General features: G+C 47.5%; 1 protein-coding gene across 3 annotated transcripts in view; it reads left to right on the plus strand.

Moving 5' to 3' along the window:
• The window catches only part of RGS6 (regulator of G protein signaling 6), a 582,944-nt gene extending 567,121 nt beyond the window's left edge, over positions 1 to 15,823 (plus strand). For 2 of the 3 annotated variants that reach the window (XM_059914555.1, XM_059914557.1), the window contains one exon: positions 11,748 to 11,891. In XM_059914555.1, the coding sequence (XP_059770538.1) occupies positions 11,748 to 11,798 (51 nt within the window). In that variant the 3' untranslated portion in view covers positions 11,799 to 11,891. Of the gene's footprint in view, positions 1 to 11,747 lie in introns of all 3 variants that reach the window. The other variant, XM_059914558.1, reaches the window with a different exon arrangement.
• The last annotated feature ends 385 nt before the right edge of the window (positions 15,824 to 16,208 follow it).

Genomic DNA, 16,208 nt, shown 5'->3' on the forward strand with positions numbered 1-16,208 from the left:
ATATTACTTTTTACATAGGTTTAATGTATGTTAAGTCTTCATCCAGAGAGCTGTTTTTAAATATAATTCAATTTTCACCTATCTCTTGATTTGGAGTGGGGGGAGGCTTTGTTTTATGTTTGTGGTACCCTATTTTTTTTTTAACATCTTTATTGGAGTATAATTGCTTTACAATGGTGTGTTAGTTTCTGCTGTATAACAAAGTGAATCAGCTATACATATACGTATATCCCCATATCCCCTCCCTCTTGCGCCTCCCTCCCACCCTCCCTATCCCACCCCTCTAGATGCTCACAAAGCACCGAGCTGATCTCCCTGTGCTATGCGGCTGCTTCCCACTAGCTATCTATTTTACATTTGGTAGTGTATATATGTCCATGCCACTCTCTCACTTCGTCCCAGCTTACCCTTCCCCGTCCCCGTGTCCTCAAGTCCATTCCCTACGTCTGTGTCTTTATTCCTGTACTGCCCCTAGGTTCTTCAGAACCATTTTTTTTTCTTTAGATTCCATATATATGTGTTAGCATACGGTATTTGTTTTTCTCTTTCTGACTTACTTCACTCTGTATGACAGTCTTTAGGTCCATCCACCTCACTACAAATAACTCAATTTCATTTCTTTTTATGGCTGAGTAATATTGCATTGTATATTTGTGCCACATCTTCTTTATCCATTCATCTGTTGATGGACACTTAGGTTGCTTCCATATCCTGGCTATTATAAATAGTGCTACAATGAACATTGTGGTACATGACTCTTTTTGAATTATGGTTTTCTCAGGGTATTTGCCCAGTAGTGGGATTACTAGGTCATATGGTAGTTCTATTTTTAGTTTTTTAAGTAACCTCCATACTGTTCTCCATAGCAGCTGTATAAATTTACATTCCCACCAACAGTGCAAGAGGGTTCCCTTTTCCCCACACCCTCTCCAGCATTTATTATTTGTAGATTTTTTGATGATGGCCATTCTGACCGGTGTGAGGTGATACCTCATTGTAGTTTTGATTTGCGTTTCTCTAATGATTAGTGATGTTCAGCATCCTTTCATGTGTTTGCTGGCAATCTGTATATCTTCTTTGGAGAAATGTCTATTTAGGTCTTCTGCCCATTTTTGGATTGGGTTGTTTGTTTTTTTGATATTGAGCTGCATGAGCTGCTTGTATATTTTGGAGATTCATCCTTTGTCAGTTGCTTCATTTGCAAATATTTTCTCCCATTCTGAGGGTTGTCTTTTCATCTTGTTTATGGTTTCCTTTCCTGTGCAAAAGCTTTTAAGTTTCATTAGGTCCCATTGTTTGTTAGGGTTCATTGTTTATTTTTGTTTTTATTTCCATTTCTCTAGGAGGTGGGTCCAAAAAGATCTTGCTGTGATTTATGTCATAGTGTTCTGCCTATGTTTTCCTCTAAGAGTTTGATAGTGTCTGGCCTTACATTTAGATCTTTAGTCTATTTTGAGTTTATTTTTGTGTATGGTGTTAGGGAGTCTTCTAACTTCATTCTTTTACATGTAGCTGTCCAGTTTTCCCAGCACCACTTATTGGAGAGGCTGTCTTTTCTCCATTGTATATTCTTGCCTCCTTTATCAAAGATAAGGTGACCATAAGTGCATGGGTTTATCTCTGGGCTTTCTATCCTGTTCCATTGATCTATATTTCTGTCTTTGTGCCAGTGCCATACTGTCTTTTTTTTTTTTAACATCTTTATTGGAGTATAATTGCTTTACAATGGTGTGTTACTTTCTGCTTTATAACAAAGTGAATCAGCTATATACCATACTGTCTTGATTACTGTAGCTTTGTAGTATAGTCTGAAGTCAGGGAGCCTGATTCCTCCAGCTCCGTTTTTCTTTCTCAAGATTGCTTTTGCTATTTGGGGTCTTTTGTGTTTCCACACAAATTGTGAAATTTTTGGTCTAGTTCTGTGAAAAATACCATTGGTAGTTTGATAGGGATTGCATTGAATCTGTAGATTGCTTTGGGTAGTATAGTCATTTTCACCATGTTGATTCTTCCAATCCAAGAACATGGTATATTTCTCTATCTGTTTGTATCATCTTTAATTTCTTTCATCAGTGTGTTATAGTTTTCTGCATACAGGTTTTTGTCTCCTTAGGTAGGTTTATTCCTAGGTAATTTATTCTTTTTTTTTGCAATGGTAAATGGGAGTGTTTCTTTAATTTCTCTTTCAGTTTTTTCATTAGTGTATAGGAATGCAAGAGATTTCTGTGCATTAATTTTGTGTCCTGCTACTTTACCAAATTCATTGATTAGCTCTAGGAGTTTTCTGGTAGCATCTTTAGGATTCTCTATGTATAGTATCATGTCATCTGCAAACAGTGACAGTTTTACTTCTTCTTTTCCGATTTGGATTCCTTTTATTTCTTTTTCTTCTCTGATTGCTGTGGCTAAAACGTCCAAAACGATGTTGAATAATAGTGGTGGGAGTGGGCAACCTTGTTTTGTTCCTGATCTTAGTGGAAATGGTTTCAGTTTCTCACCATTGAGAATGATGGCCTTTATTATGTTGAGGTAAGTTCCCTCTATGCCTACTTTCTGTAGGGTTTTTATTATAAATGGGTGTTGAATTTTGTCAAAAGTTTCTTCTGCATCTATTGAGATTATCATATGGTTTTTCTCCTTCAATTTGTTAATATGGTGTATCACATTGATTTGCATATATTGAAGAATCCTTGCATTCCTGGGATAAACCCCACTTGATCATGTTGTATTATCCTTTTAATGTGCTGTTGGATTCTGTTTGCTAGTATTTTGTTGAAGATTTTTGCATCTATGTTCATCAGTGGTATTGGCCTGTAGTTTTCCTTTTTTGTGACATCTTTGTCTGGTTTTGGTATCAGGGTGATGGTGGCCTCATAGAATGAATTTGGGAGTGTCCCTCCCTCTGCTATATTTTGGAAGAATTTGAGAAGGATAGGTGTTAGCTCTTCTGTAAATGTTTGATAGAATTCGCCTGTGAAGCCATCTGCTCCTGGGCTTTTGTTTGTTGGAAGATATTTAATCACAGTTTCAATTTCAGTGCTTGTGATTGGTCTGTTTATATGTGCTATTTCTTCCTGGTTCAGTCTCGGAAGGTTGTGCTTTTCTAAGAATTAGTCCATTTCTTCCAGGTTTCCATTTTATTGGCATATAGTTGCTTGTAGTAATCTCTCATGATCCATTGTATTTCTGCAGTGTCAGCTGTTACTTCTCCTTTTTCATTTCTAATTCTATTGATTTGAGTCTTCTCCCTTTCTTTCTTGATGAGTCTGGCTAATGGTTTATCAATTTTGTTTATATTCTCAAAGAACCAGCTTTTAGTTTTATTGATCTTTGCTATCATTTCCTTCATTTCTTTTTCATTTATTTCTGATCTGATCTTTATGATTTCTTTCCTTCTGCTAACTTTGGGTTTTTTTGTTCTTTTTTCTCTAATTGCTTTAGGTGTAAAGTTAGGTTGTTTAGTTGAGATGTTTCTTGTTTCTTGAGGTAGGATTGTATTGCTATAAACTTCCCTCTTAGAACTGCGCTTGCTGCATCCCATAGCTTTTGGGTCATTGTGTTTTCATTGTCATTTGTTTCTAGATATTTTTTGATTTCCTCTTTGATTTCTTCAGTGATCTCTTGGTTATTTAGTAACGTATTGTTTAGCCTCCATGTGTTTGTATTTTTTACAGATTTTTTCCTGTAATAGACATCTAGTCTTATAGTGCTGTGGTTGGAAAAGATAGTTGATACGATTTCAATTTTCTTAAATTTACCAAGGCTTGATTTGTGACCAAAGATATGATCTATCTTGGGGAATGTTCCATGAGCACTTGAGAAGAAACTGTATTCTGTTGTTTTTGGATGGAATGTCCTATAAATATCAATTAAGTCCATCTTGTTTAATGTGTCATTTAAAGTTTGTGTTTCCTTATTTATTTTCATTTTGGATGATCCATCCATTGGTGAAAGTGAGGTGTTAAAATCCCCTACTATGATTGTGTTACTGTCGATTTCCCCTTTTATGGCTGTTAGCATTTGCCTTATGTATTGAGATGCTCCTATGTTGGGTGCATAAATATTTACAATTGTTATTTCTTCTTCTTGGATTGATCCCTTGATCTTTATGTAGTGTCCCTCTTTGTCTCTTGTAATAGTCTTTATTTTAAAGTCCATTTTGTCTGATATGAGAATTGCTACTCCAGCTTTCTTTTGATTTCCATTTGCATGGAATATCTTTTTCCATCCCCTCACTCTCAGTCTGTTTGTGCTCCTAGGTCTGAGGTAGGTCTCTTGTAGACAGCATATATATGGGTCTTGTGTTTTTATCCATTCAGCCAGGCTATGTCTTTGGTTGGAGCATTTAATCCATTTACATTTAAGGTAGTTATCAATATGTATGTTCCTATTACCATTTTCTTAATTGTTTTGGGTTTGTTATTGTAGGTCTTTTCCTCCTTGTGTTTCTGGTGTAGAGAAGTTCCTTTAGCATTTGTTGTAAAGCTGGTTTGGTGGTGCTGAATTCTCTTAGCTTTTGCTTATCTGTAAAGGTTTTAATTTCTCCATCGAATCTGAATGAGATCCCTGCTGGGTAGAGTAATCGCTTTTTTTTTTTATTAATTAATTATTTATTTATTTTTGGCTGCCTTGTGTCTTCATTGCTGTGAGCAGGTTTTCTTTAGTTGTGGCAAGCAGGGGCTATTCTTCTTTGCAGTGCACGGGCTTCTCATTGCAGTGGCTTCTCTTGTGGAGCACGGGCTCTAGGTGTGCGGGTTTCAGTAGTTGTGGCTCACAGACTCAGTAGTTGTGGCACACAGGCTCTAGAATGCAGGCTCAGTAGTTGTGGCGCATGGGCGTAGCTACTCTGTGTCATGTGGGATCTTCCTGGACCAGGACTCGAACCCATATCCCCTGCACTGGCAGGCAGATTCTTAACCACTGCACCACCAGGGAAGCCCTGGGTAGAGTAATCTTGGCTGTAGTTTTTTCCCTTTCATCATTTGAAATATGTCCTGCCACTCCCTTCTGGCTTGCAGAGTTTCTGCTGAAAGATCAGCTGTTAACCTTATGGGGATTCCCTTGTATGTTATTTGTTGCTTTTCCCTTGCTGCTATTAATATTTTTTCTTTTCATTTAATTTTTGATAGTGTGATTAATATGTGTCTTGGCATGTTTCTGCTTGGATTTATCCTGTATGGGACTCTCTGTGCTTCCTGGACTTGATTATTTCCTTTCCCATATTAAGAGTTTTCAACTATAATCTCTTCAAATATTTTCTCAGTCCCTTTCTTTTTCTCTTCTTCTTCTGGGACCCCTATAATTTGAATGTTGGTGCGTTTAATGTTGTCCCAGAGATCTCTGAGACTGTCCTCAATTCTTTTCATCCTTTTATCTTTATTCTGCTCTGCAGTAGTTATTTCCACTATTTTATCTTCCAGGTCACTTATCTGTTCTTCTGCCTCAGTTATTCTGCTATTGCTCCCTTCTAGAGAATTTTTAATTTCGTTTATTGTGTCGTTCATCACTGTTTGTTTGCTCTTTAGTTCTTCTAGGTCTTTGTTAAACATTTCTTGTATTTTCTCCATTCTACTTCCAAGATTTTGGATCATCTTTACTGTCATTACTCTGAATTCTTTTTCAGGTAGACTGCCTATTTCCTCTTCATTTGTTTGGTCTGGTGGGTTTCTACCTTGCTCCTTCATCTGCTGTGTGTTTTTCTGTCTTCTCATTTTGCTTAACTTACTGTGTTTGGGGTCTCCTTTTCGCAGGCTGCGTGTTCATAGTGCCTGTTGTTTATGGTGTCTGCCCCCAGTGGATAAGGTTGGTTCAGTGGGTTGTGTAGGCTTCCTGGTGGAGGGAACTGGTACCTGTGTTCTGATGGATGAGGCTGGATCTTGTCTCTCTGGTGGGCAGGACTGAGTCCGGTGGTGTGTTTTGGGGTGTCTGTGAACTTACTATGATTTTAGGCAGCCTCTCTGCTAATGGGTGGGGTTGTGTTCCTGTCTTGCTAGTTGTTTGGCATGGGGTGTCCAGCACTGTAGCTTGCTGGTCGTTGAGTGGAGCTGGGTCTTAGCATTGAGATGGAGATCTCTGGGAGAGCTCTTGCCGATTGATATTACATGGGGCCGGGAGGTCTCTGGTGGACCAATGTCCTGAACTTGGCTCTCCCACCTCAGAGGCTCAGGCCTGACACCCCGCTGGAGCACCAAGACTGTGTCAGCCTCTCAGCTCTCCCCGGGGGTGACCTCGGAGAGCGTCCTGCGTCCCTTGCTGCCTCCCCGGACTCCGGGGCACCACCCACAGCCGAGTCACCGGCCCGGCTGTGTCTCGGATGTCTGTGCTATCCTATTTTTAAAAAGTCAAATAAATAAAGAGAATATTTCAATACCAAATAAAATGCCCTTCAGCTCCTGAGAGAGATCAGAAAGCTTGGCAAGGACCCAGGAGTAATACAGACCTCAGGAATGGATCTTGTCACAGGGCACCCACCCCCCCACCCCCTCCCCCATCCCTGAAGAGTGAGAAAGCCAGAAGCAGCCTCTGCTTCCTGGATGCTGCTCCAGCCTAGCTCTGCCATGAATCAGCCATGTGTAACCATTGGCTAGTTCCCATCTCATCTGCCCATCTTGCTGATGATGAAAGAGGAGAGTTGGAGTGTTTTCAAATTATTCTCTATCAAGTATGGGTTTTCCTACCATCCCCTGCCAGAGCTTCTAGCCCTCTAAACTTTCCCAAGCAAATGGCACTCTGTCTCCAATTTTAAACATCATTGAGAAAGGAGATGCCACAGAATACCTTACACTTCCTTTTGAAATCATCCCTTTTGCTTTGCTCAGTGGAGAAGAGGGCTCCAGGGGGACCAACCTCCAGGGAAGTCACCGGATGAAGTCAGGCAGTCCTGACTTGGCTGGAGTCCTTGGCTCCTCCCCCTCCCAACAAACCCAAGCGGGGACCTTTCCTTTCTACCTGGCTCCTAGGGCTGACGGCTCTCGCCAGCAAGCCCCCTACAGGCCTGTGAGTCCACACACACTCATCGTTTATGAACTTGAGCATCATCTACTCATAGGTAACTTTCAGCCTCCTTGAAAGGACAGCTTCTCTCTGGGACCTCCCACTTCTTGCCTGCTGAGGTCACCTGGTGAGCCCTATTCAGCAAAACACCATTTTTCATTAGCAGGCATGAAAAATGCCTGTGTGTCACCACAAGGTGATCCGTTTGGATCTATGGAGACTAGAAATCATGTTCCAAATTAGTTCTGTTGCAAGTTCTAGTTCCCCTAGCAGAGGAATCTGGGTTTCTCCTATACTGGAGGGGGAAGCTTTGAATTTAGCCAAAAGGCAAAGTTGCTGGGACAGCCACTGAAAAAGAGTAAGGGGTGGGAAATTTCAAAGCAGAGATGTGATAGCTGGATTTTTTTCTAATCTTTTTTTTTTCTTTTGAAACATAATTACACATGGCAAAATGAATAGATCTGAAATGTATGGTTCAATGAATTTGACGAATGTATGCACCAGTGTAACCTACACCCATCACCCTATAAAGTTCCCTTATGCCCCTTTCCAGTCAATTCCATCTCTCCCCCCTAGAGACAACCACAATTGATTTCCATCCCCCTCATAGCATGTGTTTAGAGTTAGTGGACTTGAGATCTGTAACTTTGGTCTTAGGTCATCTGAGCAAATTAGCAAGAAAATCTCATCAGCAGCTCAGATGTCTCTACTTTCTTAGAGTTGAAAAAGGTCCTGCCTGAGCCACTAGTGCTTGGCTCCGCTGCCCCCAGTATGCCATCTGACCCCCAGGGCTACTCTCTGAGCCACAGCCCTTCTCCCAGCCAAAGAGGTTAGCGTCAGTCTCTCAGGTAAGTGAGTGGCGAAAGCTCTTGGTAACCCAGATGGTGCATGCTTTGTTGATTAATATCTGGAAGTGCGATGCACAGAGCCACTGCATGTCAAGCAGCATGTCGATTTTTCCTGAAGCACCTCACAAAAGGGAGCTATTCCTTTTGTGCACTTCCTTTTAGAAACAAAGGATTCCGTGACCACCTTCTTCCAGGCTTCTAGCCATCAGGATGGCTGCAGAGCTGAAATGATTAGTCAGGGTGGAGGGTGGGAATTGAACGTGTGGGTGTTTGTGAACCCAGCACTGAGCCTGTGGTCCATGAAATTGAAGGATCCCAAATTCTATTGGATTAAACTTGGCCAAATGTCTCGAAGGTGAAAAGTACTTTGTCTGAATGCAAAGCTTTGGTGTCTCTGGAATGTACCTTCTGCAGCTCAGTTCTTAATCACTGTATATTTTTTCACTTGGACAAAGGCTGCCTGCTAATAGCATTTTCAACCACCTTCAGCTGCTTCGCTCAGCTACGCCAAGGCCTCAGGCTGAGCTGGCTGCAGTTTCCTGGCACCATGATCTGTTCCCGACTGACCAGCATTGAGGAACAGCACACATTCACACCCTGAAAAAATTCCTTTCCCTGTAACTAAGCAAGATGCCCGGCAAAGGCAGAATTACCACTCCCCTTCCTAAGTGTCTCCTGCAGAACCGTCCAAACTGGAGGCGAGGATGGGGGTGAAGAGGAGGAAGGAAAGACCCCTAGAAGGCGCAGGGTGGGAGCTCTCCTCTCTGTGCGCAGAGCAGTAGCTAGGAGCTCCCAGCAAGCCCCTAGCAGCGTACACCTTGGGGCACCTCATCTCTGAACACCGGTAGCCTCTGCTGTCAGGTTTCACTTTGATCCCTGAAAATTATAAGAACCTCAGCTCTTCTGAAGAGAGGCAGCTGCTGAGCCAGTGTGATTGCAGGATTTCTTCCCCAAAGCCCGAGGCCAGCATCTAGCCTTGCCTGCACCCTGCATGAGTAACCACCTTCCAGCCTCACCCACGAGGTCACCGCCTAGTGAACAGATTGCGGCTGGGCTGAGCTGCCCCCTGAGCCGACCTGAACCATCATGACCTCCTTTAGCAGCAGAACTGGCATTTGGTAAATGTGTGAGAGCAGGAGCGGGAGAGGGAGACAAAAATGCCAAGGAGTACCACCTGGATGGCTGAGAGGTTGGGAACAATCTCAGGGCGTGTTCTCCGGGCTGTCAGCTGCAGCCCCCCCGCCCCCAACTGTGAAGCCCTGAGCCGCTGCAAGCAGCTGGGAGAGGGGAGGGGAAGGATTGATGGGCTGGCCACAGGTCTTTGCAGTCAGAGCTGTGAGGCTGAGCTCCAGGACTTAGGCAGGAAGAGATTAATTAACGCCTCCCAGCCCAGCCCGCTCTACAGAACTGGGAGGCGTGGAGTGTAGGGATCCTCAGGGCCAAATTCACCTAAAACAGACAGACACACAATCATCCAGAAATAGAATCTCTAACCTCCCTCAACCACAGCCCCTTCTCCAGCCAAAATGACCTCACTAATGAGAATGAAGCTGTAATGAGGGTTTGGATGCCTGGTAAACCTCACCCTCTTTGTCTCTGGGCTTTTAGCATCCGCACAGGCAACGGACTGTTATTTAGAAGCCTTAGTGATTCCTTTTTTTCACACCCGCCAGCTAAATCAGAGCCCCAAATGCCATTGTATGGCAAACCTGGAAATATATCTGGATACACCATGTGTAATTTGTGGCCCTGGTAGAGGAGGGGTGGAAGGAGGGGGGAGGAGCTGGTATTTGGTGTGTGGTTTCCACAGCAATAAGCAGCACCCAGGAGGAAAGCAGCATTCCTTGGTGCCTTTCATGTGAGCAGGGATGGAAAAGGGTGACAGGAGCTGCGGGAGGTTTGGTAGAGGCCCCGTACCAGGAGGCCCCTAGACTCATCAGCTCCACATTTCCCCATGCTTCCCGCCTTCAGGCCTGCGTGGAGAAGGCCCGTTCCCAGGTGCACCACCTGGATGACAAATGCCTACAGCTCCGTGTAAGAAAGGGCAGTCAAGGAAAGTCCCGGCTCCATGTGTGCTTTAGAACCAGGGCTGGAGGGAGTCCTCGGAGGTCAGCCTCTGCCATCTGTGAACTATTGTTGTACCTAACTCACTCCACACAGAGGAGCAGCCATCCTGCTTTTAGTGATTTGCAAAGACTGGCACTTGAAACCCTCTAGGATTTAAAAAAAAAAAAAATCTGATTAAAAAATTCTTAGCCCAGTATAAATGTAACCGGCTGCAGGCTAAGTTTAGTGTATCTGAAGATTCAGATAAGGTTGCTGATGGGGAGATTTTGTGCGTGTGTGTGTGTGTGTGTGTGTGTGTGTGTGTGTGTGTGTCTGTTTTAAGGTAGGGAAGAAAAAAATGAAAAGTTTTTTCTCACTAGTAAACATGAGGCATGAAAGGGGAAGAGCAGAGCAAAGGGGAGGTAGATGCAGACTTCCCAACTGCCCCTGAGAGCATTTGCATTTCTGGACAAGCTCCCATCCCTGCCATCGGAATTCTCAAAGTCAAGCTGGCACGTCCCTCCGTGGAGAGCTAAGCCAGATGACATATTGTCCTGTATCCAGCAAACTCGCAGCCCATGTTGTTCGTTTGTTGGAAATGCCCATTATCCATCAATTCATCAATCAGCAGGTTTATTGAGTACCCTACCAGGCTTCACAAACCTGATCAATTTTTTTTAATTACATCCAGCTTACATGCAGCCAAGCCCAGTAAACAAGATGAGCCCTCACACCCCACTTGGAAATGAACATGAGGAGTTGCTGGCCCTTGAAACCTCACGCTACCAAACGCTGCAGCCCTTGCTGATGAGCGACCACGTGCTACCCTAGGCAGATGGCGCTGGTGTCGCTGACCCACTGTCAATATTAAGATGGGCTCTGAGTGTTTTCTCAGACACAGTGATCAATCTGCTTGGGTCCAGCCATACTCTCCTCTAGACGCCTGTCCAATGCTATGGATTTCTGAAGAGGGTGAGCAGGGGATGGGCGCAGGCCATGGCTAGGGAAATAAGCAGAGGGCTGAGCCTTGCTCCTCCTGTTGGTGCCCAGCCCCACATCAGAGGTTCCTCCCGGGCATGCGAACAACTGGCCTCTCTCAGGACCTCTATGCCCCGTGTACCAGGCCTCACGATAGAGTTCATCCTTTTTGTTTTTGAAAGGACAAGAACGGCTTCATAGTTTGTAAGTGAAGAGCGTGTAAGACTTCCTGATGTGGAATCATCAAAGTCAGCCTCTGGGTACCATAGATGGGGGACCAAGAACATAGGAGTGTATTGCCCTGTGTCCTGCAGCCCAGGCTCCGAGCCTCGGCAGAGCCCCCACACCTTCCCAGTCCCAGAACAGGTTGTCAGGAGGACCCAAGGAGAGCTCAATCCTGCATTTTAAACAGGATTCCTAGGTCTTCTGCCTTCTTCAGACTAGTTAATTCATTAGTTCCAAGTCACCCAGATTCTTAGCCATCATCTGTTTGGGTTAGCCCGCCCCCCCCCCCACCCCCCGATCTTACTAGTCCCCAGGCCACCTTTCCTTCCTCACTTGGATAAAATCAAGTTCAGGGGCAGCCCACAGGCATTAAGAGACACTCTACCTAAAGGTTGAAATGCCTGGTTTGGGGTAAGTAAGATCCCCACACCCCCAAAAGTGTACCAGCAACACACCCTCACCCCCTAACCTGCCCCAAAGACCTGGTTGTTCAGTTGTCTGTGGCTAAGGCTCCAAAACCCAGAGATGAAAGGGGTCGGTGAGCTAAGTCGTTTGGCCTCATGGCTCATGCAACAATTAATCCACCTGTCTGGCTCTCTGTGTCTGTCCTCTGTGTGTGTGTGCGCCTGTGGTGCCCCTGTGTCGCTGTCTCTGCAGGGAAAGTCGCTGGCGGGCAAGCGCCTCACCGGCCTGATGCAGTCCTCCTGACGGTCCCCCCTGCAGGGCCCGGGCCCGAGGACCACGCGGGCAGCCGGCCACGCTCCACATCTGCAGACAGAGTTTCCCTGCGGGGAGATTTGGTCACTGTGAAAGAGAAAGAGTGAGGGCCGTGATGGGCAACGGTGGGGAGACGCAGTGGGTGAACCAGAGGGAGGCCAGAAAGAGAGTCCACGGAACCTGGGGTCGGCCGGGTAGAAGCCCCTGTTTACAACCCTCTCTTCCTTGTATAGTCGCGTGCTGACACCGCACTCTCTAGGAGGTCCTGGTCCCTAACACGTTCAGGGGAGAGCACCCGGTGGGACTCCCGCTGTGACTGTCAGCTGAGGTTATATTCTGACTCTCATCACTCCTCCCGCCGTCTGGGGGATCACGCTTTCCAGCAAACTCAAGAGGACCACTGGCCCTGAGCACATCCAGTATTACATCCCACCGCCTCTCCGGTGCACCCACGGCACCCCCCTAGTTACACCACTGTGTCCCGACCGCCTCCCACCTCCCGCCTCCCCCACCTCTGCGGCCGCTGCGCGTAAGGAGCCGGGACCAGGCTGCCCGCACACCACGCGCCCCAATCGCATCGTCAGCACTGAGCCATCTCCTGGACTGCAGCACCTCGAGTTCTTCCAACCCCCTTGCAGGCCGCCTTTCAAAGAGGTCTCCACAGGCGCTGGCGGCTGCCCTCTGCTCCTGCCAAACGTCTCGAGGGTCCAACACCAGAGGAAGCACTGGTGTTGATGAAAGAGCTTGTGGTTTAACAGCCGTGAAGGTTCTGACCATCTTTTAAATTTTTTATTATTTTGTAATTTATTCTGTCGTGGCCCCTCGCTCCTTGGTGTGTTCCCGCGTGTCTTACTCAAAATAAACGTAGCGGTGAACTCGGGGGCCGTTGGGATCCTCCCCTCCGGCAGCTCCAGGTGGGAGCTGGGAGGGTCCCAGATGGAGGGGCTGGGCCCCAGGCTGGCAGTCCCAGGCGTGGCTGGGCCCCTGCGGCCTGGTCTCAGTTGTGTCTGAAGCTGGGGCGGAATCTGTGCCCAGAGGCGAGGCCAGGGCCCAATGGTCCTCTCACGGTCCAGCAAAGGCTTTGCCCTCCACAATGCCAATCATCACAGGGCAATGCCAGCACAGAGCCCAACCTGCAAATGACCATCCGCCCACCTGGCTGTGAGGGAGTGATACAGGGCACCGAGTCGGGTGCCTGGCGCATAGTAGGTGTTTTGCAAATGGTAGCTATTACTCTCATTGTTGTCGCTGTCACCGTTGTGACTCCCGTGAGCCCTCCGACAGAGTGGTATAAGCAACGTGCTTTTGAATTCAGACACTCATCCCCGCCTCCACACCTGCTATGACCATCCTCCTTTGATCTATTCTGGCCGGAGGTGAAAAATCTCCCTTGGGAGTGTATAAACAGCAAACACAGAAGCAAAACAGCAATCACTGGTACTTCTTTACTTGTGTGGGCAATTTCACCAGCTGGTGAGGCTCATAAGCTTGTTTGCAGACGCTGATTCCTGGGTGCTCCCCCAGGACCATCTTTCCAAGCCCACCTTCGTGCCCTGTCTCCGAGGCACCAGCTTCCATCCCTCACAGCAGAGCCACCGAGGGCATGAGGAGTCGTGATTACAGTTGCGCTGTGGTTGGTTCTTGACCCCTGCGCCTCAGTTTCCCCCATGGCAGTGTTTGCTCTCCCTTCTCGGTACAGTGGAAATTAGAGACATTATTTTGAGTCCTCAGGGTGCCTCCAAAGTGGGGGCTATAGACCCAGATTCTGGGCAGACACTCCCGCCCCCTCATGCCACACAACCTGGGCTCAGAACCTGGCACCTGGCAGACAGCTGGCCACTGCTTGGTGAGTAAATGAGTTTGGTGAAGCCCGCTCCCGTATTGTGGGGTCTTCTGACCCCTCCTCTTCTCGTCCCATCCTTTTTTTGTCCCCTTGCTTTTCACACAGACCTCCTGTTTCAGAACAAAATTGCCGATCATGTTCCTCTGCACTCAACGTTGCCCAAAGGAAGCTATTCCCTGCCAAGGTGCCCAGGCTATGCTGACACTGACACACAGGGTAGGTGGACAAAGGCAGTTCTAGAACAACAGGGGCCTCTGTGCCCTCAGTTGTCGAGGGCAAGGGCCTGGCTTCCTCCTGTCCTTCCTCGTGGCTGCAGCCAGGGCAGGGGTAGTCTCCCTGGCCAGGACTTCTGTGCCCCCCGGCTGCAGCTCCTGAGGCTTGGCCCACCTTGGAGGCCCCCAGAAGGCCCGCCCAGAGCCAGATGGACTGCAGCCCTGAGATAGAGCAGGCTGAAGGCTTCCAGACACCTCTGGGGACATCCAGCAGGCTCGACAGACATCGGGGCACTTCGAATGGATTCAAACCCAGAGCAATAACCCGACTCATCCCGCCTCCCAACCAAGGCATGTTTGGTCTTGTGACTGCCACCACGTACCCCCCCAGCAGATCACACCCAGAAATGGGGGGTAGAACAGGATTGCTCCACCCAAGCTGGCTAGTCCAAGGTCAGTCTACCATGCAGACCTTAGAATGCAAGTACACTTGGAAAATCTGGTCTTGGCCAGTTCCCCATTGGCCTGGTCGACAAAGCCAAAAATTCAGACCAGATTAGACTTTCGAAGGCAATTCTGTAGCAAAATAAGCTTTGCTTTTTTGCCCTGTCCTGCCTTAGCTCCCCTGACTGGGCATGGTCTCTGGGTCTGGGTTTCTTCCCCATAAGGATTCACAGGGCAAATACCATGTTGGCAGCCCCACAGCCAAAGCATCAGGGCAGTCTTAGAAGTGACCACCCACCCATCAGGGCAGACACACAGGCACCAGGCATTGGGCATCTGACTGCCATAGGCTTTGCCTACATGGGAAGAGTAAAGCTCGTAGGTTGGCACATGTAAGCGCCCAGCAGCAGCCAGAGGGCCTGACCAGAGGAGCAGGAGCTCTCTGGGCTGGAGAGAGGGCTCCTGCCCTTCCAGGAAGGGATGCTTTGTTCTGCTGGGAAGGGGTTGCTGTGCCCCAGGAATGCAGCAGGGTCTAGCCCACCTGGGCAGTCAGCTGCATCCTGCTCCAGACCAACCCCTGCCAAGGGGTCAGGTACAGGCCAGCACCCAGGAGGGACCTCTCACCACTCTGAGTCGCTTCTTAGACCAGTGAACACATGGAGACGTGCTCCAGGGGCTTTCCCTGTAGTAGGGTCCCTGTTGTGTTCAAACTACCTCACCAACAGGGCATGAAGCAGGAGCCTGCCACCCATCTAGCTCCTTGGCTAGTTGTAGAAATTGATGTTTTTCTTAAAATGCACCCCTCTCATTATGGTCCATGTGCATGGGCTTCAAAAACCACCACTAGCAAGCCTTCCCAGAAGCTGGAAAGAATTGAGGGCTGTTGGTCTTTGGGCCTTGCAGAACGTATTGAAGGGAGGTGTTCCAGCAAAGTCCAGGAGCTGGAAAGTCCTGGGGGGGAAGGTAACATGCCACCAGCCTCCAAAAGGGCTGTCTGAGCTGAGTATGTAGCAAGGACCATGTGTGGCACAGTCAAAAAGTGGCCAAATGAATCCCTGACACCTCACCTCAGGACCCTCTGGAGAGAGGTCTGGGTTCATGTAACCATGGCAACGGCAGACGCCAGCAACCTACTCATTAGTACCACCCACTGATAAGGCATCCCCTGGGCACCACCCAGGGGCCATAAAGTAGCAAAGTAGCAAATGTAGCAATAAGGGGCCCAGGGCCGTAAAGGAACAGGGTCCTAATGGCCCGGCCTCAGCCCTCTCCCCAGTCCCAAATAAGGACTCAGAGCCAGAGGCTGTCAGCTGTCTGAGGAGGGAGGCCCTGCGCCGCGCCAAGGGCTCCTGGTCTGTATTCTATGCCCACTCGACGCACGATCACAGACACGTCGGAATGGCCTTCTCATAGTGCATGTGGTTCTCGTTAGTTTATTTTTCTGGAATTTGGGGATTGGACTCCAGAACCAAACACGCTGGTACCATCTAGAAATAAATGACTTGAACCCACTATAATCCAGCTCACTCTGTGTGGCTCCTTGGTTTGGGGGTTTGTTGGGTAGGATTTACCACTAGAAAAAAAAAATCTATCACCCATCCCCACTCCCCACTCCCTACCCTGCCCCATTACATACACACACACACACACACACACACACACACACACACACACGGCCTGTTTCCCCCTCGCTCCTAAGCAGATGCTGAGCAGCTTGGGGAAGCTCTGGGGTGGGGAATACATCCTGGTAGGTTGGGACAACAGTGTCACCAGAAGGCTGACGCCCCTGACTCTACCAGGGTCTCCTTGGCTGGGTGGTGTCTGTGCCCCATTGTCTGTGCTCCACCACAAACCACAGTGGCCTGGTGAGCGTCCGCAGTGGCCAGACACCATCTGACACTC

The sequence above is a fragment of the Balaenoptera ricei genome, chromosome 2, assembly GCF_028023285.1.
Source record: "Balaenoptera ricei isolate mBalRic1 chromosome 2, mBalRic1.hap2, whole genome shotgun sequence".
Taxonomy (NCBI): domain Eukaryota; kingdom Metazoa; phylum Chordata; class Mammalia; order Artiodactyla; family Balaenopteridae; genus Balaenoptera; species Balaenoptera ricei.